At 42.1% G+C, this 25,768-nt stretch overlaps 1 protein-coding gene across 2 annotated transcripts; it reads right to left on the bottom strand.

Annotated features, from left to right (window-relative positions):
• Positions 1–2,253: 2,253 nt before the first annotated feature.
• On the bottom strand, positions 2,254–24,585 carry LOC139213843 (5'-AMP-activated protein kinase subunit gamma-1-like). Of its 2 annotated transcripts, XM_070844505.1 has the most exons (16): positions 24,340–24,585; positions 22,628–22,693; positions 20,482–20,743; positions 12,139–12,365; positions 9,743–9,794; positions 8,727–8,833; positions 8,457–8,538; positions 7,519–7,577; positions 7,371–7,416; positions 7,208–7,262; positions 6,968–7,094; positions 6,526–6,691; positions 6,371–6,408; positions 6,114–6,260; positions 5,911–6,004; positions 2,254–4,068 (listed from the first exon to the last, which is right to left on the bottom strand). In XM_070844505.1, exons 1-16 carry the CDS (start codon positions 24,421–24,423, stop codon positions 4,037–4,039), a joined length of 1,644 nt encoding a protein of 547 aa, XP_070700606.1. In that variant the 5' UTR covers positions 24,424–24,585; the 3' UTR covers positions 2,254–4,036. The 2 variants fall into 2 exon arrangements, with proteins under 2 accessions (XP_070700606.1, XP_070700607.1); XM_070844506.1 differs by lacking the exons at positions 20,482–20,743; positions 22,628–22,693; positions 24,340–24,585 and adding an exon at positions 17,212–17,454.
• Between the last annotated feature and the right edge of the window lie 1,183 nt (positions 24,586–25,768).

Raw genomic sequence — 25,768 nt, 5'->3', positions numbered from 1 at the left:
GCATATCAGCAGTGCTCTTTTGATTATCTGTTATCCATCCACAGCTAAGAACTGTATAAATATTAGCTCGGTTGTGTCAACGTGACTGTCTCCCTGTGAAGGCCTGTACATGAGCAGCAGCCCCACCCCATCAGACATCAAAGCTGTCCCCAAACACTGCACTTGTCAGCCTCCCTCTTCTGCTCCATACGCTGCTAAACATGAGTGCAAAAACCCAAATGCCCTGCGGCCAGGTTTTTTACACCCCCTGCTTCTGTTCTGATCACACTTGTCTTCAAAGGCTACGGCACTCTTGCTGCTCGCTGGAATTTGTGAAAAGCATGATGCAGTAAAACTAATGTTGAAAGAGTTGAGTGGGTGCGAGAAAATGAGGGGAGAGGGGTGAAGGAGTGTGTGTGTGTGTGTAAATGTGTGTGTGTGTGTATATATATATATATATATATATATATATATATTTATATATATATATATATATATATATATATATATCCCTGAGGAGACCAACAGCGGAGGGAAGTTCATTTGGGCTGGAGCCCCATGCAATCCCTCCTCTTCTCTCCCACTCGCCATGCATATAAAATGCATGACACGCTCTGAAGAGGAATTTTAAATCAAGCCAGAGATTTTCAAAAGACGGTCCAGTGTGGGTGTGTGTGTAAAGAATGAGAGAAAGATGGGCAGTGAGGAGAGGAGGGGGAGGATAGTGAAGCCCTCCTGCCTCTTCTGCTTTAGGGCTACAAGGTGTAGAGGAGGCTTTCCCAGCGCTGCGTATCACAGGGGAGATTGGGAGATCAAAGCAGATTGTCTGGAGTAAGTCTGGTCCAGTTTCACCCCTCATTTGGAAGTCCATCAGATCCACTCACGGTACCTTTGGCTCATTTAGATGCAACCTTTGCTGCATTAAAAACTTCCTGCTGAAATCTAGCAATTTCCTTGAAGGAGATAAAAAAAAGAAAGAATCACAGCTTGGAAATCATTCATGTCTTATTGAAATGTAAATATTCAATAAGTAAGAGGTCCTTACTTATTACACCAGGATGGGATCAACTGTAGGAGCTGATTTTGGTTGAAGCCTTGCACTGTCTCAGCTGTGCTACAGTGTCACCTTGTGGCTGCTCCACAAACAGTTCACATTAGGCAACCTTAGTCTATTAACTTCTGTGTCCTCTACAGGAAATGGCAGCTGATTTCATCCTCAGATATGGAGGATGAAGCATCAGCTGCTGCAGTGTTCAGCTGAAATAAAAACCAGCCTTTTCTCAGCACACTCTGGCACATGGTTGCCTATCCCTGCACTAAAATATCCTCAGGGCAGCATGCCATGAAGAGAAAAGGCTCCAGGGCTGAAAGCTTTGGTGATGACTGTTCAGCCATCTGCGGTTAAAGATATCCTTCTCAGAAATGTCTCAAGAAAAAAAAAGTGTAAGACAAACGTCTTAAATCTGGTGTAACACGGTAATCAGCAGGAAAGAGGACATGGAGACCATGTGGGCTAACTACCAACTACAAACGATGTCTGTGATCAAGAGATCAGCAGCAAACTCAGACAGACTATTTAGTCAAAGCTGAAAAAATAAAGTAAAAAAAACTCTTCAATGTCTAATACAAAGTGATAGTTCTGAGGATAAGTAAACATACTTTGACATTGTTTTCGTATGTTTTTATCTGGACTTTTGGCTAATGGTACATATGAAATAAAATGCAAAATCAGGAAACTATTGCAACACTTTTACATTCTGTTATCAGTCATGTAAATAGATGTATGAGTCAAACAGCCTGGGTCATTGTGTGTTTGGCCAGAGAGCCAAAGATTGAAATTATAATTTTCTAGGTACAAAATATATGTAAAAGATATGTAAAAATGTATACGGCTGCAGTATTCCACTGATTATATTCACAATTTGGTCCATTAGACGTCAGAAAACAGTGAAAATGGCCCCTCAGTTTTCTAAAGCCCAAGGAGACGTCTAACTGTCCAAAACCCAAAAATTTTGCGAGAAACAAAAAAGACTTAAACATCACGATGATCACACTTAGTGGATTATCAAAATAGTTGCAGATTAATTTACTGTCAATTGACTAATCCATTGTTTCTATAAATGTATGTGTGTTTAAGAGTCAACATGAGGGATGGTCAGGGTGTCTTTCTGCAGTTATCAGCAGATATGTGAAGATTGTGAGATAACTCTCCAAAAATATATACATATATGTATTAAATACAAAAAATGAATGGCCAAGTTGGATTAGCATGTATATCTTTGGTATATTTATTGCCACAATAACCAGTAACCATTGACAGGCACACTGCACAGGAGACGCTTCAGTTTCCCTCCAACCTCTGTCAATGGGTTGAGTGTATACAAATGAGCCAAAACATCAAGTTTCTGCCACCCTAAGTGGTGATATGAATGCCAAGTTGGCCGAGATTGCTCAAAGAACAGAGATCACCAAGTTGTGTATGAATTAACGTGCTGTGAAACAAACCCACGGAGGTCGTCCCATCTACCTAAAGGGTGTGGTAAAGGGGGATTTAGTAATGCGAGTATGTCAGCCACTGGGAACCACGCCACTGTAGGAAACACATCCTTGGACCAGATAAAAACACAGAACACAAAGTTAAATAAAAGGTTATGAACACAGCTTTAAAGTACATTCAGTGTCCATTTATTTTTCTGCAGCCAGAAAAATAGAAAAAGTAAAACAAAGAACATTCATACTGCTGAAGTGTAGTTTCTCATGCTTGCACATTTACAGTACATGTTGATCTGATACAAAGTCTCTTTGAACCGGACATATTGCCACAATATATTTACAAAAATAACATTAAAACTGCGGTCTCTTTAAACATGTTGACACATTCATAAAAATAAAGCTTTGTGACGTTTCCCGAAAATGATCCTATTTACAGTCAAAGATGGAGATGAGTCCTGTCGAGCTACAGCTGAGATAACCAAGGTGATTTGCCTGTTTGTATCAGATTATCTGAAGCATCAAAACAACTGAAAATAAATGTTGAAAGAAAAAAAAAAAAAAGGGGGGGGGGGGGTTAAATATCTAAAAAGACATTTTTCGGTCTTCCATATCTGCATCCTGAAGTCGCAATGACTCTAAATCACCACTGATGTAAAATGAGAGGCTCTCGGCTGTGTTTGCCTCCGACCATGTTTTTGTGCTAAAATTCTTCAGATTTTATTTAGGAATTTTTCTTTGTAGAATTAAATCCATTTAACAGAAATTCTAGACATGGTTTAAAGTCATCGCGCAAAAAAATGCAACCAAATAATAGAAAATCTTTGATTAATTAGAAGGTAGAATTTGTCAGCTAACTAAATATTACACATTCATATCTTAACAGTCTCCTTTTTAAAATCCAAATGGTTGCAGTCGTTTGACGATACAAAGTCAAAGGACATGAATACTGTCAGTGTTAACTGTTGTGGACAGGGCAAACAAAAGGCACAAATAAAGACTGGGCATCAGTCCCTCCATGTTGGCACTGGCAAACAGTTTTTTTAATGACAACAGTCATAAAATGGCCACATTGTAGGTGAAGTGTAGTTTTGCTATTAAACAATAAGTTGCATCTGTGGAATTTAGTATCGACTACAAAATGCAACAAAAACCCACCTGGTGACAGCAGCAGGATCATAAGTACACAGCCCAAGACACTGAAGCCCTTCATTCGTCTCAACTTTCCCACCTTTTCCCGGCTAGTGACCATGACGCGTCTGTGTGTGTGTGTGTGTGTATATGTATGTGTGTGTCTGTGTGTATTAATACAACACACTGTGTATCTGATCAGTGTTCAAACAAACTAAAATAAAATGAATTCAGAAAATCAATCCTCAGTGCAGGAACTCCACTTCATTCAGCTGTCTAGCTCTTGGTTTCTAAGCCTCTATAGTGCATCAGTTGCAGGCGTCTCTGGGACCTTCGGACTGGCTCTGCTCAGCCTCACGCTCCCTACCTCAACCTTTAAAAATATATATTTTTTAACTCCCCTCACATCTCCACTTCAGCTGATGCATCCTCCCTCTCACTCAGCCAGGTTCTCCTCCTTACAGGCGTCTGCAGAGGGGAAGGAGAAGAAGACGAAGACAAAGAAGAAGAAGAAAGCACAAGTTAGGACACGATGCATACATTAACATACTGTAGCATAGTAGAACAGTGGGAATTTGTATGTTTTATGGCACTGACGAAGGTGAGTGATCATATTTCTAAAGATATATTGTCTACATTTATAAGGGTATTGTTTTTTTTATTGAGTCTCTATACTATATTAAGATTTTAGAAGTGCATGTTAATTTTAAGCTTTTCAAAATACACATTTTAACCCATCATGTCCTTTGTGCTAACGTGAGCGCTGAGAGAGGCAGCAAAGGTTTTGTTAAAATGACTGAGGGAGAGTCAGATATTGAGCCGTCTGTAGACGAGGATGAAGGGAGCCAGGCAGTAGAGCAGGTTTTACGTTTTCCAAAATTCATCCAATGAGAACTGAAAAGAAAATGTATTGTTTTAACATTAACAAATGACTTGTGCAAATGCCTTCTAATGCCGATGTCCTCTACAAGGGACATGTTATTCAAAAAAATATAAATAAACATATTTTCGTGTTCTACAAAAACCTTTTCACAAATCAATGCTTCTAGCAAGTTTGAATGACTTTATTTTGCACTTTTGTGGGGATAAAACCAGTAGAGTCAATAAAACCAGACATAGGCATAATTCTGCCGGCTTTTTATTTGTACAACATGGCAGACATGTCCGTCTAAACTGATGCTCCTGTTTGCAAAAACAAGATTTAGGATTCTTTTTGAAGCCCTGAACGACTGCCCCATTGGACTTTGCTTGGACCCAGTGAGAAGCTGCAGCAAACTGGTTAGTTTCACAAAACTGAGGCCGTGTTATGCACAAATATAAATGATAATATAAACATTTCAATAAAGCCCGATCCTCTAAACACTTTGCTGATCTGATGGAGTTGCAGCCTGAACACAAACATACACCAAACATAACTGAGCTGAGCTTGTAATACTTATTATTTATAATACATCAAGCCTCTGCATGGGGTGAGTTCTGCCTCAGTTTACATTCAAATGTAACATTTTAAATTTAGCAACAATGAACTTTGGGGTCCATATCATCCCACCAGACTGACAGCTTCAGGGTCCAAGGAAAAACAAACCAAATTCTAACAAATCTCACTTAAACTTGATGCCTGGTAAGACCTGTTTTTGTGCTCTTTGCTGTAGTTTAATCACTCTGATATTCAGGTTAGAAATACGTGGAGGAATAGTTTGATATGACCTGAAGCTTCTTTTGATTCAAGACATTTTACCGCATTTTCACACTAAATTTGTTCTCAGTTCATGTTGTTGATCTGGACTTTCTAAGCATCGTTGCTGCCGGGCTCCCATCTCCTCTCCTCATGCTTGGTCTGAACATGCTTCGGACTAATTTGGACGATGTTAGAAATGCTTACCACGTTGCACTACATGTGTTGACTGATTTCCCTCAATTAGTCTGTCTTTGCAACACAACTTACCAATATGCTAATCTCTATTTACACTATATAGCTGCTGTATAGTGAAAAACAACTACCCAATAAATATATTTCAAGAGCAGACATGGGATTTGTTTTTGAGCCAGCAGCAGTGAAGTCTCTTGTCCTGACAGAGGAGGACAGCCTCTTCACCCTGACACAAAAATCCACACTGCACACAGCGGCATCCAGCGGGACAAACAGGACGTCAGGCACCATACCTCCTCACAGCCAGCTACAGGCGACAACCAGCCAGGAATAACATTTGTGCGTTTCCTACCCAGGACGGGATTAGAGGGCGGGTGAGGAGAGGGCTCGGGGTCCAGGACAGAAGGGGATTTGGGGCTAGCAATGCTGAGCATCTATACCTGCAGGGCTGAGCACCAGAGCCTGGAGGATGTCTGACAGGGAGACGATGCCCTCGATGCTGGAGCGCTCGTCCACCACCACCAGCCGATGCACCTGGCAGAAAACACAAATAACACAATCACACATGACCTTCATATCTGTCCTGGAGTGATTTCTGGGTAATCTAACGTATGTGCATTTCTTTGCCTTTCCAAACTCTCACTTCAGCTTTGACTATTCTGTCCACAATGGTCTCCATTGTTTCCATTTTGTGGCACTTCATGACTCCTTCGAAGTATTGAGAGCGATGTTTCAGCGCCTGCGTCACCGTGATGTCCAGGTTGTTGTACGTCTTCTCAGCGGCCAAGTTCTACACACAAACGTGCACATGCATTGTTTAAAGTGTCACACAGCGGGTTAGCCTCTAATATTTGGTATTTTGTCACTTTGAAAAGAGGAATTTTAGAAATTTCAACTTACAATCACATCAAACTTGGAGTAAATATCTACAACTTTGCCTGTAACATAGAAAACACCAGTAAAAAAGTCATTAATTTACTATTATTAGAAGTAGTGTTATTATTATCACTAATAATACTTGTATAATTTGTCAGCACTGAGGCTTGAGATCTTACCCGACTCATCCACCACAGGCAGGGCAGACACTCGTCTCTCCACAAAGATGTTGAGTGCTTTGATGATGGGCGTGTCCGGGTGGATGAAAGCAATGTCATGGTACGTACCAATGCCCAGCTCCCCGAGAGTCTGCTTCATGAAAGCTGGCTTTGGCATTTCACACATCTGGAGAACACACACACACACACACACCACAACAACAACAACAACAACATCATCATCACACACACACAACGAAGACATGTTCAGTGTGATCACTCTCCACCCAATTCATTAAATTCATGTCACATTTGAATTAATTTCCGTTCTGACCACTAGGGGGAAGCAGACAAGTGAAAGTGGGACCAGTATCAGCATAAGTAATAGAGCTCATCCATCATGTAGATTCAAAAGCCACACAGTCATTCACAGACAGACTGGCAGAGACTGTGTTGGACTCACAAAAAGCTGGAGGAACTTGAGGATCCTCTTGTGTGTGAGAATATAAAGTGCGTTCCCTGTGACGGGATCGATGACAGGCAGACGGTGAATTTTGTTTTTGATGAGGGTGTACACTGCATCAAATAGGCTGGTGACACAACGAACACAATGACTGGTTACAAGTGGCACAATAAAATCTGCTCACATGCTCACAAAAATATGTAGATACATTGATTCATAATTCATAGTTGGACAACGCACCTTGCATCGGGTGATATGTTGACCAGAGGTTTGAATGTTGCTTGAAGGTAAACCTCTGCGTAACAACAAATAAAATATACAAGTATTTATGTATTCTGCTTATAAAACACTCATGCATCTCATGCAGGCCACAAAGACATGACAGTATGATCGTGATGCTAACCTCTCCACGTCTCGAGCTTATGTTCCTCTAATTCGTAAATTTGCACCTGAAATACAACAAGAAATAGACATTGGTGTAAGAAAAATATGACAAAGAAATCCTAATTGAAGCAACTCTTATGCAAACGTTAGCTGTGAAGCGGACCTACCATTGGTGACTTATAGTATCTGTGTAGTATGATGATGAAATCTGTGATTGTCAACATTCCTGCAATGAAAACAGACTTTAAAATGACATACAGCGCCGTGCCTGCAGGCATTGTGCAACTGAGTAGAAGAGACAGTGCTCACGAGGGCGTGGTCCAAACAACACATCACCGACCCCCCCCTGCTTTATCCTCACGCTGACTTGACATTCATTATTCATCACAGGCTGACTTACAATAAACTCAATAACATTTTTTAAAAAGCACAACAAAGCCAACTCACGGCTGGTTTGGCTTTTGACATCATTTGCAGCAATTTTCTTTCCTTTTTTTTGGGTCAATATTATCTCCAAACTCAGGTCAATACAGACGAGTCATTGCTGCGCTTAATGGTTTACGACGGCTATAATGACCTCTGTTCAATATGGCGTCACACTCCGCGAAGCATAACCAGCGCCATTAATACACAGCATTTCCTCTGTGTTCATTTAGCAACCAGCACAGCAAGAACATTTTCCATCTCTGTTAAGAGAAACTGTGACTAAATATGTGTAGACTGAAAACTGAAGTCTCATGAAGTCACTGGAGTCAGAATCTTAAGAACAAGTAAGAAGAATAAAGGCATCTTGACATTTTCCTCCTGCAAATTTCACTTTTGATCGCTAAGCCCAGTCTTTTCTTTGAGGAGAGTATTAGCTTAAAATGTGGAAACATTTTTTCTCTTATTTGGTTCAAGTATTTATGATTTCACAACTTTTAAAGCTTAATGTATAACATGCCTTAATAAGACCTGAACAGCAACAAACCTACAAACCTGTCAACTAGGAAAACAGTCTATAGCTCCTCTTTACACGCTAAAAACACAGCTACTTTAGTATCTGACAAGGGCAGACATGGGAGGGCCATGAAGTCATTTTTTGAAACAGCTTTAGGTCTCTTACCCACAAAGCTTTGCTTCTCTGTGTCCCATAGTGGAGCAGCTCGCACACCGTTTGCCACCAAGGCAAAGAACGCTTTCTTAACCTGTCAAGCAACAGATGGAAGGAAAACTCCAATTAGACTGAACAACAGGATCACACACACAATACTTCACAGCAATATTTGATCTCCATTTTTGGAGCCGAAACACTTCATCGGCTCTCAGGACCAATAACATGGGGGGAAAAAAAGTTTGGAGGCAAAAGAAACATTTTTTTTGTCACAGTACTAACTTGGAGTGCTGTGTCGAACACAACCAGCTTGGAACTTGTGGGGACGATGTCGTAGCACTTGTGGGATTTCATAAAGCGCATGTAAATATCACTCTCAGGTTCAGCAGCTGTAAGAAGAAAAAGTAGGAAAATACTTTAAAGAGGAAAGAGAAATCTCACAGGGAATATATAATGAGAGCCTGGAAACAAAACACTCTGAGTCTAAACAACCATTACGGGTCTGGACCACTTACAGCCACTTTACTGCTCCATCTTACTGATAATTAAGCTCTGCTTTGAGCACCAACAAGCACAGAAACAGTGGAAAAACACAGACAGCAAAGTGCTCCGGTACTTCACAGATGAAGCAGTTTGTATGATTACAGTAATTTCTCTCCCACATGTGGTGGTGAAACATTGAGCGGATTCATTTATTAGTTTACTGACAAAGTGAGACGAATATCTTATTATTTATCATTAACCGGAAAATAAAATATTTGCTTGCTCCAGCTCCTCAAATATAATGTAAGGGAAATTTCCCCATTTTATATAATTATAAATTGAAAAATTGATTGTTGGTCAGGGTCTGATGGACATTTGTCTTTGATGGACTGGAGTTGCAGCCTTATTCACATACTAGGAGACAATAAGTTCAAAAGCTTTAATCACTCTGACCAAATGGAGACAGGAAGCCTGTTGAATGTCTCCTTCAGATGCAAGTAGCCTCTCCAGCATTTCACAGGTATCTGCCATCATTTACCAAAACCGCTCCGAGCAATTCTCATTAGAAAAATGTCGACTGAGACATTCAGCTAAAGGGGGTCTGTTGTGATGACAGACCTGCAAAGTCAGCCGCCTGCAAAGGGAATCACTCCAATATGTGACACAATTCAGTGCGGATGAATCTGTGCGGACAGACGCACGCAGGATGATCCGACTGTCCTTTTGGCTGGAAACAACCGGAGCAGCTTTGATATCCTCATGTTATGGACTCACATATACATGAACAAGGCAGTGGAAGGAGATGTGCCGCTTACCATCATCGTCTAGTTCAAGTTTCTCCAGCATGCCTTCAAATAAACCGTAGACCTGTGGCAGGAAAGAGGGCAGAAGTTTGCAGTCAAGATCGCAGCAAAATCCTCCGGACGACACACGCCGGAGCACGACAAAACTTTGCTGTAAATTGTTAGTGAGCAGCAGGATGGAGCGACTTTTCCTCGGCGGCCCCGGCAGCCTGTGATCACACACGGTGCGGTGCGTAGCAGCCCAGTACAATAACAAAAAAAAAAAAAAAAAAATACGTCGTGCGTAACCGGCGTTTCACTGATTAGACAAAGCTCCACGCAGTCCGCTAAATATACACAGGTAACGTGACAAAAACCTTGTGCCGCCGAGCAGCAACTTCAGTGGCACATTATTATTAGACTACACACACCCCTTAAAACTCAGAGTGGAACAGTCCTGATCCATTTGCTGCAGCCGCAGGACAACCAATGTCTGCGCGCTGTCCAAACGGCCCCGACACAGGCGCAACACATTAAATCAGCTGAACTCATTGTTGCAGCTAAAATCAGCCAAACAACACTCACCACGGGAAAACTCACATGAAGCGTGTGTGTGTGTGTGTGTGTGGGTGAGGGGGAGGGTGGGGGTGGGGGGGAGGAGGAAGCTGGAAGCTCCACGCGCTGTGGACACACCCCTCCATGCAGAGCAACCTGGCCGCTTCACCATATTAGGAAATCCCTTACGTTGCTTAGCAGCAAGAAGCTGGGGATGCCTTGTCACATCGTCTGAGTTAATGTCTTCTGACACAAAGAGCTCTGCACAGGCAACAACTCTTTGGCAGCTTGGCGACCACATAAGAAAATGACATGCAAATTGTGCCATTTGCATTTCTAGAAACACAAACCAAAGGCGAGCTCCCAGCAAGAAATATGCTGTGTCATACTGAGAGGTTTGCATACTGAGAAGGCTGCTTGTTGATACATGATTTCCCTTGGTTCCTAAAGTAGATCCACAACACGCCACTGCAGCAGTGTGAGAAAGCCTGCATACCTGCTCTGTGATGCTAAACAGTCCCCAGCGTCGCCCTGCAATGGTGACACAGCGCTTCTCGCGCCAGAAACTACTCCTGCACTTTCATAAATCTTTCCCTGCTGCACCACAGCAGGCCTCGCAGCCTGCTTTAGTATTACAGCAACCTCCAGGGAAGCAGATGTACACAAATCCATTAAGTTAATTGCTTTTGAAATTGGATTTGGCAGAAAGTTAACTACAGCATCAGAAGGTTATTGTGAGTCTCCTTCTTCATGTATGATGGGGGGGGCACAGAGAGGCCGACAGACACTGACTCATCGCTCTTCAACCACAATCCTGAGTCCTTGGGCGTTAATAACAACAGTATACAATGTTGGTGATGAAATATTGATTTATCCTCTCCGGTTAGAATCCACAATCACTCACAGCAGACAGGTCGAGGCAGGCCTAGAGAGTCTTTCACTCAGTGGGCACAGACGTAACTCCTGGCTGGCTGCGGGGAATCTGGTATGACATCGTGACTCAGACTGTGGTGAATCGGAGATAAACCCCACAATGAGAACCCTTGTGACAAAACCCTGAGCTACTTCTCAGCTGTTACTGCAGTAACAGCCAATTGTGCGCCCGCTTAGCCCGACATCTAATGCTGTCGGAGATATCGCTTCATTGGCCAGAGAATATTTACACCCTCTGTTCTGCCACCGACGCTCGGAGCGAATAGTGCAAACACTGCCCTGTTGACACACAGCGTGATCACGTATCACAGCTTGAATTAAAGACATTTGAATCGTCCATGCTTTCTGTTCGCTGCTGTAAAGCCTTATGACACTGAGAAAAGTAGCACAAATCATGGACAGAAGGCCACTGTTAGGTAGCCGCAACAGGGAAATACTTATTAGTTTCAACATCTGAGCCATGCAGCCATTACATGAGTTGGTATTATTAAATGAGTGCAGACATGCAGCATTTTACCTGCAAATATAGTCACATATTCAGTCATGTTTTTTAGTAAAAGCAATAAACATTTCACCTATTTTAGGAATTCATGTGTTATTCCTGAGCCATAGGACAGTTCAGTTATTGTCTGTGAACTCATACCGCTCTCTCCTAAAAGCTAGAAACGCGAGAGGTGACCTTTAAACTAGTTTTGTACCTGTGATGTGAAATCTCTCTGCTCTATAAACAACAAACGGTGCACTGACTCTGTGGAGCCCTTAGATGCAAAATCTCCACACAGATTTGATGTTTGCGCTCCAACACTGCTGACTGGTGAAAGAAGTCACACCTAAATCACAAGCATTGACTGAACTGTCCCGAGGCGAACACATGACATGGGGTGGCGTTCAACTTCAAATGGCGTGTTTAGCACGAGTAACATGTCCGCTGAGTGACTCACTTGATGTGAGGTAGAATAAGATGGCACGGGGCTCGAGGAAGGGATCGGGGGCTTTGCGGAGGGGAGGCTGAGGCGCTGTCCTGTGTCTGGAGGTGTGGAGAGCGAGCGCGACCGGGTGCTCGGCTCCAGGCGTTCAGGGCTGGGCCTGCTCGGCTGGGCCTCCTGGGTGAACACAGGTTGGCTGGACGACTGGGTCGGGGTGGGGGGTGGTGTGGAGAGTCCTGAGGCTGCAGAGAGATACAAATGTCCACAACAGATAACACAACTTATCTCTTGTATCCCTGGTAGTCAGTCCATACTGCGCTTTAAGTGAAATGCAGTGTGGACTGACATTGTTGATACGTTTAGTTGGCAACACTGAGGTGCTGCAGTCGTAACTGTTGCAGATGCTATCAATGGTGTCACATACTATAAAAGAGAGGGTATGCATATGTGATCCATCAGGGACTGGTGAGCGTCCTGGGTACTGAGACACAACATAGATACCAGAGATTAAGCCTCAGCCCAGTCGCTGACAGACAGGGACGCACCACCATTACAAAGACAGCTACAAGTTATATCAACTTTAACAGACATCTTCAAGAAACGTAAAAACATAGCACAACGTGTTACTGCCTCAAAAACTACCCTCAAATAGAAAACAGTGATTTATAAAAACTAAACACTGATTTTTTTGTATTCACTGTTGTTAACAGTCTGTTCTTTTATCCACCCACTGTAAATTAAAACTTGTTACACAGATTATGTTGTCATACAATACGGAGGCTGAATTGTAGTAATTTTCACATGTATATATACATGTGTAAAAAAAAACCCCAACAAAATCACGAAATGTTTATTAGATGTGACGATTAATACTTCTATTTCCTTATGTCTTAAAACGATCAAAATATTTACAAAAGTTTGTATGATTTGCAAGCTCATTTCCAAAAAGGCTTTTACATTTTAAAGCCCCACACACTCGGGGCTTTTCCCTTATTTTGCCTGATTAGACGTCGTCTGACGACTGTGTGGGAATGTAATGACAGCAAAGCTTCGCCCAACATCAAGTCTAACTAGCCAGATGTGAAGATACTTGTGTACCCTCCAGTCTTTGTTTTGCCTCTTGTTTTAATGTTTAAAAGTTTTTTAACTCCTAAACTCAGGACGAGTTGGCTGGCATCCCGTGTGGGCTCAGTGGCCAAAAGCAGAGCAGTGAGGGATCCGGTTACGTCTCTGCGGGTTGGACCTCATTAAATTTTTAGTGTGACAAATTGACGGCATGTCTTTACGTTAAAATGTGGATGATAAAGAAACTGCAAAAGCTGAAAAGCCTCCAAACAAACATTGAATAAGAAAATGAAATATGACAAGAAAAAGCAGACAGAATTATCTAAAAATTCAATTAAAAAGCTACTTAAAAATCATATTAAAATCCACTGATGAATATTGGAATAGAACTATCTATCCCTTTTGTAAAAAGCTGTTAATTAAGAAACTGATTTAATTTAATCACTAATTCCAGGTTATAATTATTCCTGTGACATATTCCTCAATAACACTGCAGTGAACTGACAAGCTGTTGACATCTGCATCACCGCGTTAATGAAAAATCCCTTGATGGCACTCCAGAGCCCAACTCATCTAAATGAATGCTCTAAAAGCGATCAATAATGGATCAATATGGAGAAAAGAAACACAGTGAATCACGCAGGTCGTCTTCTTCCTATTCCTGGCGCCCTTCCACCATAACTAGGCCGATTACAACATAAGCAGCTGCATTAAACCCAACTCCAGTGTAGCAGTCAGCTGTCTGTGACGCAGCCAGCGTCAGGCCGAAGGTGACAGTCACATGACAGCCCTCATCTGCTCTTTTCATGTCAGGCATCACAATCTTACGCAGGGTGACACGCGACACTCACGCAGCCTCTGCTCCTCCCCGGCTGACATATTTGCGAGGCCGGACAATGAGTGACACGGGTGATGTGGACCAAATGGTTCACATCACAAGGCCTCCACCATGAGACTTCCAGTTGACTTTTAACACAGGAATCACTTTCACGTAATCATTCCACTTGACTCGGTCACATGAAACAAACTGAGATCGTTATTAAGCAATTTCATCATATGACTGAGAAATAAAGTATTTGGGATCATTGGTCAAAGGTTGACAAAGTTGTGCACACTACTAAATGAATCAGGAGAGAAGTATCTCTATTGCGCTCAGTTAGGAGACACAGAAGTGAAGCCCTGTGTGTCGAGTGAACATTTTTCCTTGGTCTGTTCAAGTGCACTCCACACTATCTCCTGACATTTAGTTGGCATGCGCCGGCCCTTTTTGGCTTACCCTGCTTCCGCTGTGTAGCCTTCTTATTTTAGCCACGCTGTTGTGGCACATTCCTCAGGAGGAGATAACAGCGGGGCTGGGAGCCTTCTCTTCGGCCTGGTTAATAGGGAGTAGCTAGACACCACCCAGGAAACAGGAAATGGATGCCCTGCTGTAAGAAGCCTGGTCCATCTAACAGTACGTAAGACAAAAGACCTGTGCGGTACTCTGCGTAATGGCGGTGAAGCTACCTGAGAACATATGACATCCTGATAAGATGCACTAATGGGATGGACACGGCTCCGTCTACACAGGGAGACTGAAGCAGCATTCATTTGCAAAGTTATTCTCTTTAGCCTCATAATCTAATGCCAAGTCATTTTTTAAAATGCAAAACATTCCCTAGTCCCAGTGTCTCCATTGTGATGATTTACCACAGAGATTGAGGTTTTTTTGTTTTATGTGATGGTAAACTAAATATTTTGGGGTTTTGGACTGAACAAGCTACAGATGCCACCTTGGGATTTAGGAAATTCCGATGGGCAGTTTTCCCTTCTTTCTAACTTTTTATAGCCCAACAGACTTACCAGTTAATCAAGAAAATAATAGGGTAGAGTTGGTAGAGTCTGAAAATAATTGTTAATTTCAGCCCTAATTTCCAGTTGCACCTTAAGTGATTAGTCCATTAATTAATCAGACAATCAACAGAAAAATAATCTGTCACCATTTTCATAAGAAATTCATGATTTCGGTGGAGATTCAAGCAAAATAGCTAGACTATGCCACAAATCCTCTGGCTCCAGCTGATTTTCTCTGGTTTGTATCAAACTAAACTAAATATCTTTTTTAATTTTGGAAAGGCCAAAACAGGCAATATGAGGATGTCCTGAGAACTGAGATGGGCGTGCTGCTATTTTTTGACATTTCATAGACTTTACATCAGCAGCAGCACTCTTCCCATCCTTGAAGATGTTGGCAGTGATTCAGAGGTGAGGGCACCGCATTAACAGGGGAAAATCCCACTCTGTTATTCTAATGCAATTTACAGCAGGCTATGTTAACATAACACCCGTAAAGGCAGGCCCCTTCCTTCTCGGTGCCCCCTAAGGAGTCGAGGTGAGTGTTTTTCAGACAAATGGGCCTACGGTGGCTCTGGGAGCAACATGAGCCTCATTGGTTGACGTCACAGCAGTGGCGAGGCTGCTAAAGCTTTCTCTGGATCTCGATGAATCACAAACTGTGAATGGCTTTACTTTTATAGGCGCACTGGTTAGAACTGGAGTGTGAAGCAATAGATGATATGACCGACAGTGACCCCAATTAGCAACAAGGGCTCCATACTGATTTGCTATGTACACTATAATACAGGCTCCCTGTGACAGTAACGCTTCAATAACGACAGGCTCACTAACTCACATAAGTGTGACAACTGCATCACGGCAAAACATTTAAATAAACGGTCACGATTCAAACTGACATGCAAGTGTTGCTTAGAGGCACACACGTCCTCTAACTCGCAACGACTGAAATTTCTCATGTAGATGCTCCTTAAAGGGTGCAGTGACCAAAGTAAGCGACATAGTTGCACTTCCATGGTGCAGCCACTCTGGACCACAGGATGTATGGTTTAGGCTGAGGTGTCACCACGTTGTTTATGATGAACTCTGCTTCTAAAGCAGCCACATATGGACGTACATCAATATGACAGGACTCTGTTCCTCTCATCTACTCCACTGAGGTCACACCGGCTCTAAATCAGGAGCTGTAAAGTTTATGATAAAGTGCCACACAGTGTTCCCCTATGCTTTATTCGCTTTATGGTAACTACATTACATTTTCATGGTGGTCTGTGCTTTTTGGTTGACACCCATCTCTTCTGTGACTGTTCATGGTCTGCTTCTTGACATGAAAACTTGAAGGAGTATTATGTTCAGACACACTGACCCCGCGCATGAGGAAATGACCAAAAAAACCTAACTTGGCATGTCCTGACTGTGCCTACGTCAGCTGCGTGCTGTCAATTTAAATAAAGCTTTCAAAATGGAGCAGCTATTCTGAAAAGACTCCCTGAGGATATGTGACAGAAATAATGACATTGAAGTGACACTTGTCAGACAGAGTGACTATAAATCACTTTACCATAACTAATGACTGCTACAAAACAAGAACAAATTTCACTTATACCGTTCCAGTTGATTGAGGCACTGCAGTAACAAGACTACTGTCACATACCATCTGTTTTTTTGAAGACATTAATCAAGCTCAATCCATAAAACACCATGTAGTTTGTGCAGTAATTCAGATGCATCTAGGTGCAAAGTGATAGCTAACCACCATCCCATATATCTTTACCACTCTGGTCTGCGTCCTGTCACTCTGTGCAGATGGATTGCATCCATTTGTGAAACCAGAGACCAGCCATGTAACCAGCACCTAAAATATTAAACTATATGTAGGGCCCATAGCAGCATTGGCAGCACCCATGTATGTGTCTACGAACAGATTTATACCAAATGAAGATAGATGCTCTCTCTTCATGGCTTTTGCAGTAAATACACTCATTCTAATGCTTAACCTTGGGAATATTAATGCAGGATTACTGAAGTTTAGAATCTATTATTCTGTATATATTTGTTCTGTAATACATTGACCATAAAAAAGGTGCACTAGCATGTGACTGCCTTCACTAGATGAAAGTATAGATTACTGGACTTTAAGGTAAAGGAGTAATGCAGGAGTTGTGGGGAGTGAGGACCACGGCACATTACCGGACAGACACGACGCCTCGGACTGATGCCTCCCACCTAGCCCATCTTGCTCCTTCCGTTTCTTGCTCCTCCTCAGGCTGCCAAACCTCTTCATGGAAAGCAGTGGTTTGCGGGTTCTAAGTTAAATTTGATCATGACCATCTGCATCCCGATAGGAGCGCACAGATGTCTCAAAACTGTCCCAAGTGAGAGTTCCTCTATTTGCTACATGAAGAAAATAGTACAGAAATTAAGTTGAAAAGTACATCCAACTGTGAGTCCGCTGATTTAGAGAAAAGTTCGTCTTTGAGACTCTTACATCTGTCTTTCAGAGAGAGACAGTCCTTTTCATTAAACGAGGAAACTGGAAACCTTCGGGATGAAGGAGATTAATTAAAGGTGTTCTGGCTTCTTCTGCAGGAGAAAATTTAGGCTACCGAGAGCCCCACCTTTCTTGGAGCCAGCAGTGCTACTTACACGCAGAAAAGCCGCAGCAAGACTGAGCTTAAATATCCAGGCATAAAAAAAAAATAAAAATGAAAATCCTCCAGGACCACGGACCGCAGAGCCAGCAGGAAGCAGTGTGCTGTATCTGTGTCAGCTCATAAATGTGATAGAAAAGATATGGAGAGTATGAAAGCTGTAAATTCCGCGCGGCTTCAGCTGAAGATTGGCCCTCTCGCAAGTGATGCAAACAACAACTGTGACTGGAGCGCCTTTTCACCCTCTATGTGGTGTCCGTGCTGTAAATTGTCAGGTGCAGCTGTGGGTGGCGTCTCTTTAATATAGCACGCATGACAGCACCCTGTAAAAGGAGGCCAGTCTATGAGGGATACACCGGCGATTGGCTCAAGCTACACATCTCCCCGCCCCTCTCTTCCACTGCACACTCCCTCTCAGTGCCGGCACAGACACATCTGTCTCACTCCGTCCTCACAAAATGCGACAAACGTACAGGATCACACAAACTTGGCAACATAAAAAAAAAAAACCTTGTTTCTAATTTCTTCAAATTTGCAGCTTAACTTTAAAAGTGATTACAAATGAAGACATAAAGTCTGTGGTGTTGAGCCGGGAGTCCTGCAGCTCTGCCATTTGTTCAGTCAGCTGTCTGTAAGTTTTGGGGGCCTGACCTTTAAGAGTGCTGAGGCCAGCCCCTGGCAGATGACAGCAGGGGGACATCCCATGTTCTGTCAGCTGATCAGAAAACCTCCATTCAATACCACCAGCCTCCCCTACCCTTAACAGATGGCCCATCCAGTATTTGCTGCTCACATTGCCCAGTGAAGATCTCAATTAACTTGTTATGCAAGTGTTCCTCTGTGGGTCAATGGCTAATGGCCAAGGGGTTGAAATATTAATGATGAATTCAGTCACCTCAAACATCCTCACTATATTAAAGCTTTAGTTATCCTGATATTCAGCTTGTATTGCCGGTTGCTACGTTTCAGATCCATGTGAATCTTAAAAACTTATACTTACACGATGGTTTATTTTCTTAAGCTCTTCCCTACCTTAGCTCCTCCACTCAAAATGATCTGTCTGCCCTTTTAAGGCCTGCGTTTTGTGAATTCCGAAAGTCAAAATGGCCCAATTCCTTTATTTACTGACAACATACAGCACACAGTAGCAACAGAGAGAGTGAGAGTGGAGAAAAAAAAAAAACTCTGCATGGTTGTATGAGGAGCTCCTGAGAGTCCGGTCACTTCCAGATAAGGGTATGAAAGCACTACAGTTGCCTTCACAAGTGAGAGACTGACGGTTACCACATATTTAGACCTGACGGGAACAAGGAGACATTTTTGATCATATTTGTAGCAGAAATGGATAAAAGGCACGTCAGAGATAGTCACCTAATAAATAGTATGTAATTATACAAAATTATATGTTCGGGAACACACAAGATTCTGAAAAAGACAACTTCATGTTTACTAAAATGGTAAAAAAAAACAAAAAAAAAAAACTACAATTAACAGTTTAAAAGGTATTGAGGGCTAATTCAGCACAAGTTTTAGAAGTAAATCCAGACAAGACTATGCCTTCAGCACACCCTTGTGGTGAAAGTAGGGTGTCTACAAAAACATCCCACTAATAAAAATAGAAAAGCTGGTCTGCCCACTAAGACGCTGCCTGATATTCATTTCTAAGCATACTTTGTTGATATTGTCATTGGCCCCCGATAACTTTGAAGCCACATCATTAGGCAGAAAACAAACCGAGAGGATGTAATGTCTGAAACCACATCAGGCTCTTGAAATCCTGAGCAGCAGGATTTTTGGTGTGTTTTAGTCTGGTTACCATCACTAACAAACTCCAGAGGAAACAGGGCATGTCGACTCTTGAGGTCTGGCCCTAACAGAGCTATTCCATCAGCCACTGCCAAACTGACCCTCTGCGAGGAAACAGAAGAATGGGTGTTTGTACGAGCCAAAAACATATGACTCATCCTTGTGCTGTTTGATGCTGCTTCCAGCAGGGCTGTTTCTGTGTAAAACAGGCTGGTTTCTGTTATGTAATAATCAGACGCCCAAATACATGGAGACACGAGAGCTGAAACTCTACCCTTTAGTTCTGTTCTTCATAAAACGAGGCCTTGTTCTGCCAAGCCTGTCTCGTTTTCACTTCTTTGTGAATAACATATAGCTGTTATGACATGAATGGCGTGGGGAATGTACTACGGCTAGACTTCAGCATATAAATACACAAAGCCTGCCATTTCCATTTCTTGACAAAGTTAAGGATGAATGATAATGAATGAACGTGTTTCTGTAACCAAGTCACCATCCATCTTTCACAAGGCTCGTGACCACGGTGGCTTGCAGGGCGTCCCAAAACAAAAGCAGTGGATTTTTCTTGGGTTTTTTTGTTACCTCATTGGCACTAAAATGCTCAATTTGTTTAACTCGGAATGCTGCATGACATGTTTTTTTAAGCAAGCTGCAAAATCTCTGAACTCATGAACTCCGTTAGACCGACACTGGTTGTGGCTTCACTTCGTGCATACAGCAGGAAACCTAAATAATGTTTGATACCACAGTTTCATCTATTGTGCCTCACTTCCTTTGACATTGTCTTTGCCCTAAATCTGCTCTTGCACAAAACATTGTCAGTATTGATCTGCATTAGACACTTAATTTAGTTTAGTTTCCTTTTTTGCATTTATAAAACTATAAAACTACAGTTGTAGCCAATCCACCAGTTGACATTGCCACAGTGACTCCCTCAGTTTTCACTGAGTCAGCAGTCGGTGAAGTGTTTTGTGTTGTGTGTGAAGCTTTTTTTTCGACTCACCTTTCCGGGTTCTGGAGAAGATTTTCATGCTTGCAGGTGTGGAGTTGGATGAGGAGCGGAAGATACCACTAAAGCTGAGGCGACGGGGGGACTTTGGTGGAGAGTTGTGATAGGAGGGATAGGGGAAGATAGTTTTGGGTGAACCTGAGCTGGGCTTCGATTGCACTGGAGCAGACTGAGGACATGGGGGCAGAGGGGCGCTGGCTGGGCTCCTCGCAGACACTCCTTTGGTGGGGCTGGCTGAACGGATGCGACGCTCTCCCTGAGAGACAATAAGGATGCGGTTTTATTTTCCAAGTCATTGTGGTTTATGTTCAGTGTGTACCCCACAGTATGAGGGAGAGGTTGTACAGATGTGGCTGTGAAAAGCTCATATTAAGATCCAAAAGGGCCATACTGAATCAGCTAATGTAGAGACAAGATTTATTGTGCAATGACAACCACTGATTGCACTTTTTGTGAGAGCTTGCTATTTTGGGAACTTCTTCTTTTCTCACATGTGAAACAGTTAGCCACTCTGTAACACTTAATGGTGTCACATAAAAAGCAGCATAACAATGTGAGTATCATGTGCAAACTGCAATAAAGCATGTATTCTTTTATGATCTGCCTAGTTGTTAAACAAGGAAAGGTGATAAAAGTCATAAAAAAAACAACTATTGATTGATTAGTGGACATACCAGAGAGCTCTTTGATGCAACATTTTTCACTTGTTTTCTAGTCAGTTTGAATTCTGGAAAACAACCAAATCCTGAGCAGAACTATCTTATTTTGACTGCACATACAGCTTCACAAGACTTTACAATATTCACAGCTTCGCAGTTCGTGCTGCATTCACAATCTCTTGCAACTGAGACAATTTAACAAAACATCGTACAAATGCAGTCTTTCTCCATTTCCCTCTAAGATGCAATGTAATGCTGCACAGTGCGCTCGCAGGGCATCATGTCTGATGGCTGCACCCTCGATACAAGTCAGTAACAACACCACCAAGGTCCACTATCAGACAATGAGCACTTCTCTTAGTTTAAGAATAGTGACAATATTTTTTTATGGGGACTTTCTGTGTTTATAAGTCTGCCTTTGCAAGGTCAATATCATGTAAACAGACTGACAAATCTCTCTCTACTTGCAGTGCAGATACCAAAACAAAACATGACAGACGGCAGCCAATCTAGCCGGAGACAGAGAGAGCCTCCTCCCACTACTGACTGCTGCCTGCTCTGGATGTGCCAACAACAAATCTTTTAACCATTTGTGGGCTCGGATACAGTGAAGCGGTATAACCCGCAGTGATCTCCAGCCCGGAGGTTGAATTTACAGAAAACAATAAAATGTAACAGCAGTGTGATGTGCTAATGCTGTTGGTAGATTAAAGCCTGTATTATCAACCGGTCTGAGGAGGCGCTGCATGAAGAGCAAAACGAACCCTGATAATCACGATGGAGGCTCAATCATTGAATTTATAACAACGCAAATCAAAAAAGGGGAAGACTGATTTGTCTGGTCTCTTTATATGAAGAGTTCAGGACGGTATTTGCTTTAGGCTCGCCCTTCTACATACACACATTTCTGTTTAAACCAATCCTGTGTCAATCTGAGGGAGCGAGAGCACACACCCATCTTTTCTGTTTGCCAACAACTCTCACTCTGTCATTGTGCAAGAGCTTGTTAAGGCAAGTGAACGCTCTCAGGGTTTTGTTTGAATATAAATCAGCTCTTTCAAAACACAAGTGAATGCATGTTTTTTTTATCAGCATTGCTCAAATATTACTGTGGTAAAACTGAAAAGCATATTCTGGAGGGTATGAGGTAATGATCAATTACTCCTATTCTAATCAATTAGAGCAGACAGTAGGAAGAGGCTGCTTTCTTTTAGAAAAATCAATTTCCTGTATGCAGTCCTGCTATGCCTGGACACAGTGGGCGTAATGTTACTGTAAGCCAGTGAGGGTTGGCAGAATGGGAGAGACGGCCTTGTGTAATATTTTGCTCTCCCAAATCCACGTCTAAATGTGTTCAAAGCCAAACAAACAAGAGCCAAAGACACAAGATAAATCATGTGTGCAAAAATGCAAGTTTGAGAAAACAAACAATTGGCAAGTGAACGACACAAAAAAACATTAAATGAAAGTGATTGCCGTACCGTCTGAGAACCTTGTTTGCTCGAGCCACTCGTCTCCATTTGTGGGGAAGTAAACGCGGATAAGTCCTGCACATAAAAGAAATGTGAGTGTCGAGGATCAAGCAGACTTCCAGGGAACATAGCAGTGAAACAAAATGGCATGTCATAACAGGTAACGTGAATATCTTCTTAGGCATTACAAGCTGCTTTAGCTTGTTTTAACACAAAATTGACTCTGCTGTACTCGAGTGAAAGCTAAAATGTTTAAAACTACATAGTTTGAGGTATTAACATGCCACTCAAAAAGAAGACAAACATGTTTCGCCACTGCAGAAACCTTTACAAACAAATGCAACACAAAACACGCTGCTTCTTCATACCAATGGCTGGGGTTTACATTCCACTTTAGACAGATGCTGCAGCAGATATACACGATTAGATGACCATACAGATCTGGTTTGAAATCTTTTAGGCAACAGGGTGAGGTTAGGGAAGTTCATATGGTGGTGGAAAGCTCCAACACCCAACCTTTGAGTGTTGTATTCACATGCTCGGAGAGATGATTTTTCCATTCTATAGACCTGCACATGAATGCATCCTGGAAAGTCGCATTTTTTGCTATACAGAAAATTCCTACAAGTGATTAACTACTGTGCAAAGTGTCAGACAGGAAACAGACAGTATCCAGTCCATTTGGGATGAAGTTGAGATAGCTGGCCCTGATGGATTCCATCTTAAAAAAAAAGCATGCCTGAGAGCTACAGTAACACGGCTATTACCCACGCTACGAGACAAAACAAATTCGATGCCACCAAAAGTGTGCTCACAGCTTCCAGGAGATGTTTTGGCTTTGACAAACAGAAGGTTAAAAAAAAAGCCTGAGAGTCTACAATAACATCATTCAGTTCACAAGTCTTTGTGGCCTTGTGGAGCAAAGAAAAACACAATCCCAGACAGTAATTGCCCAGATTGATGAATAGAGGCAACTGTGAATCAGGCCTGGCCATTCAAATGAAGTTAAATAAACAAAGGCCTCCAGTTTAGAGACCATAATGAATCATCACTTACTGGTTTGGACCACGCTGGATCCTCTGAAATGTTTCCTTTGCTTAATGCTGCTTGTTTGGCTCACAATACCTAGTTTAGAGCTGCAATGACTCGTTGAGTAAGTGATCAAAATATGAGAATTGGCTGGTTTTCCTCTGCTCATAGTATTGCTATCTGAATTTGTATTTGGGTTTGTTGGCTGGACAACACAAAACATTTGAGGACCTCATCCTGCACCCTGGGACTTTGTGATTGTGCCATTTTTCACTATTTCCAGACAGACCAAACGATCATATGTTTAAAATAATCATTAATTACAGCCTTTGATTAACATTGGCTGTTACAGCAGGGGAGGTGGCCACAGTGATATCACTTTAAAGGGCCGCTGTTGGAAAATGATGAAAATGCTTCAAGGAGGAAAAAAAGTATATTTCGAAACAGCCCACGTTGCTACCCACGTAACACAGACACAATGAATAAATTAATAAAAAAAAACAAAGTCGTGATCAGAGACAACTGTCAATCAAACGCGCTCTTCTATGTTACGTGCGAGTACAACAACAACAAATAAGGGCTAAAGAAAAACGTGCCACTCCTGATTTCACAAGTTCATCAACCAGCTCATTATATTTTTTTAAAAGCTGTCACAGTAAGAAGCCAAATTAGTTGATACTTCACCGACTCACTGGCATGTTAATCCGCAGACTTCTCCTCTTCTTTGGCATTTTCTTTGAGCTCTCCTTGTTGGACTCCATCACCGTGCTTCCCATTTTTTTCTTCAGAGGAGCAAAAAAAAAAAAAAAAGTAGAAAAACCCCAGAAAGTGTGCTAGTTAAGTGAGTAAACTGGAGAGTCTGAGGCTGCAGAACATCGACAGCCGCCCACACCTTCCTCCAGCCGTCCGTCCGCTCACTACGACAACACCGACACTGCCTCAAACACCCGGAAGTGGGCTGTGGACGCAGGCAGCGCACGCGGCTCCACACGGCTGTCAGCCCCCGCAGACTGTTTACAGGTGTAGCGGCACAGGCGGTGCCCCTCACAAATCTGTGTCCCCTGCCGGGTTTACGGCTCAGCCTCACTGCCGAAGAGGAAAGAAAACAGCAGCACTACGTCATTCTCTGGTTAGAAATTATAATGATAATAAAAAAAACGCGTTTTCTTTCCCCCTCCCACACTTATTTCCTTGTACGGTGTTAAAACCAGAAAAGGCAACACGGAGGGCACACAGCGACTGAACCCCGTTTTTGAAGGGGAAGCTAATTTCGACACAACACCAGGCAGTGTCGCATGTATACTGAGGTATGGAAAGCCGAACAGTTCAAGTACATGCGGGATTTTTTTTTTAAATTCTTTAATGACATGTTAACAATATACACCAACAACACACAAAGGTGTTGATTTCATGTAAGAAGTCAAATCCAGCTTGTGATCTAAACCAACTTGAGATCACAGACATCAATTTTACATCTTTCTTTAGCCACCTGTCCAGTTTGAACAGGTGAGTGTCATAAGTTCCTATTGGCTGCTGAGAAGCAGGGTTAAACCATTTCTCTAAGACTTGGGGGTACCTACCACTATTTAACATACTAAAGATCCTCTTTCTTGTGCAACCTATGAAAATAAAATATTTAGATTGTAGTTATATGACAAATTATTTTTCAACAAGATAAAGTTGCCTCTATACGTCTATATGCTGTTAACATATTAATGTGTTGTCAATGTGATAATAAAAGAAAAAGTGTGCAATTGAACTGTTGGGCTTTCCATACACAACCAAAAGGTGTCAGTTTGACTCAGAAGTCTAATGGACAAGAATTTAATATGTAGACCCATTGTAAACAAATCAGTAATAATAACAACAATAATGATAATAATCTAACAGCTCTAGATAGACAACAACCAAAAAGCCAGTAAAAGGATGGTAATATGTGACAAATAGTCCATGCTCATGTTATTAGCATGAATAATTTTCTGCAGTCTAAGGATTGAGAAATAATATATTTCGGATATAGTTCTCAATTGAATGGAACAACTGACAAATAAGTAGGCTAAAAAAGTATGGCCCAAATAGGGTAACTCATTCATATATATGGATGCTGTGGACAGTCATTTC

Source organism: Pempheris klunzingeri, chromosome 15 (genome assembly GCF_042242105.1).
Source record: "Pempheris klunzingeri isolate RE-2024b chromosome 15, fPemKlu1.hap1, whole genome shotgun sequence".
Taxonomy (NCBI): domain Eukaryota; kingdom Metazoa; phylum Chordata; class Actinopteri; order Acropomatiformes; family Pempheridae; genus Pempheris; species Pempheris klunzingeri.
Note: the sequence above shows the minus strand (reverse complement) of the source record. Positions and strands in the feature narration are given on the sequence as shown.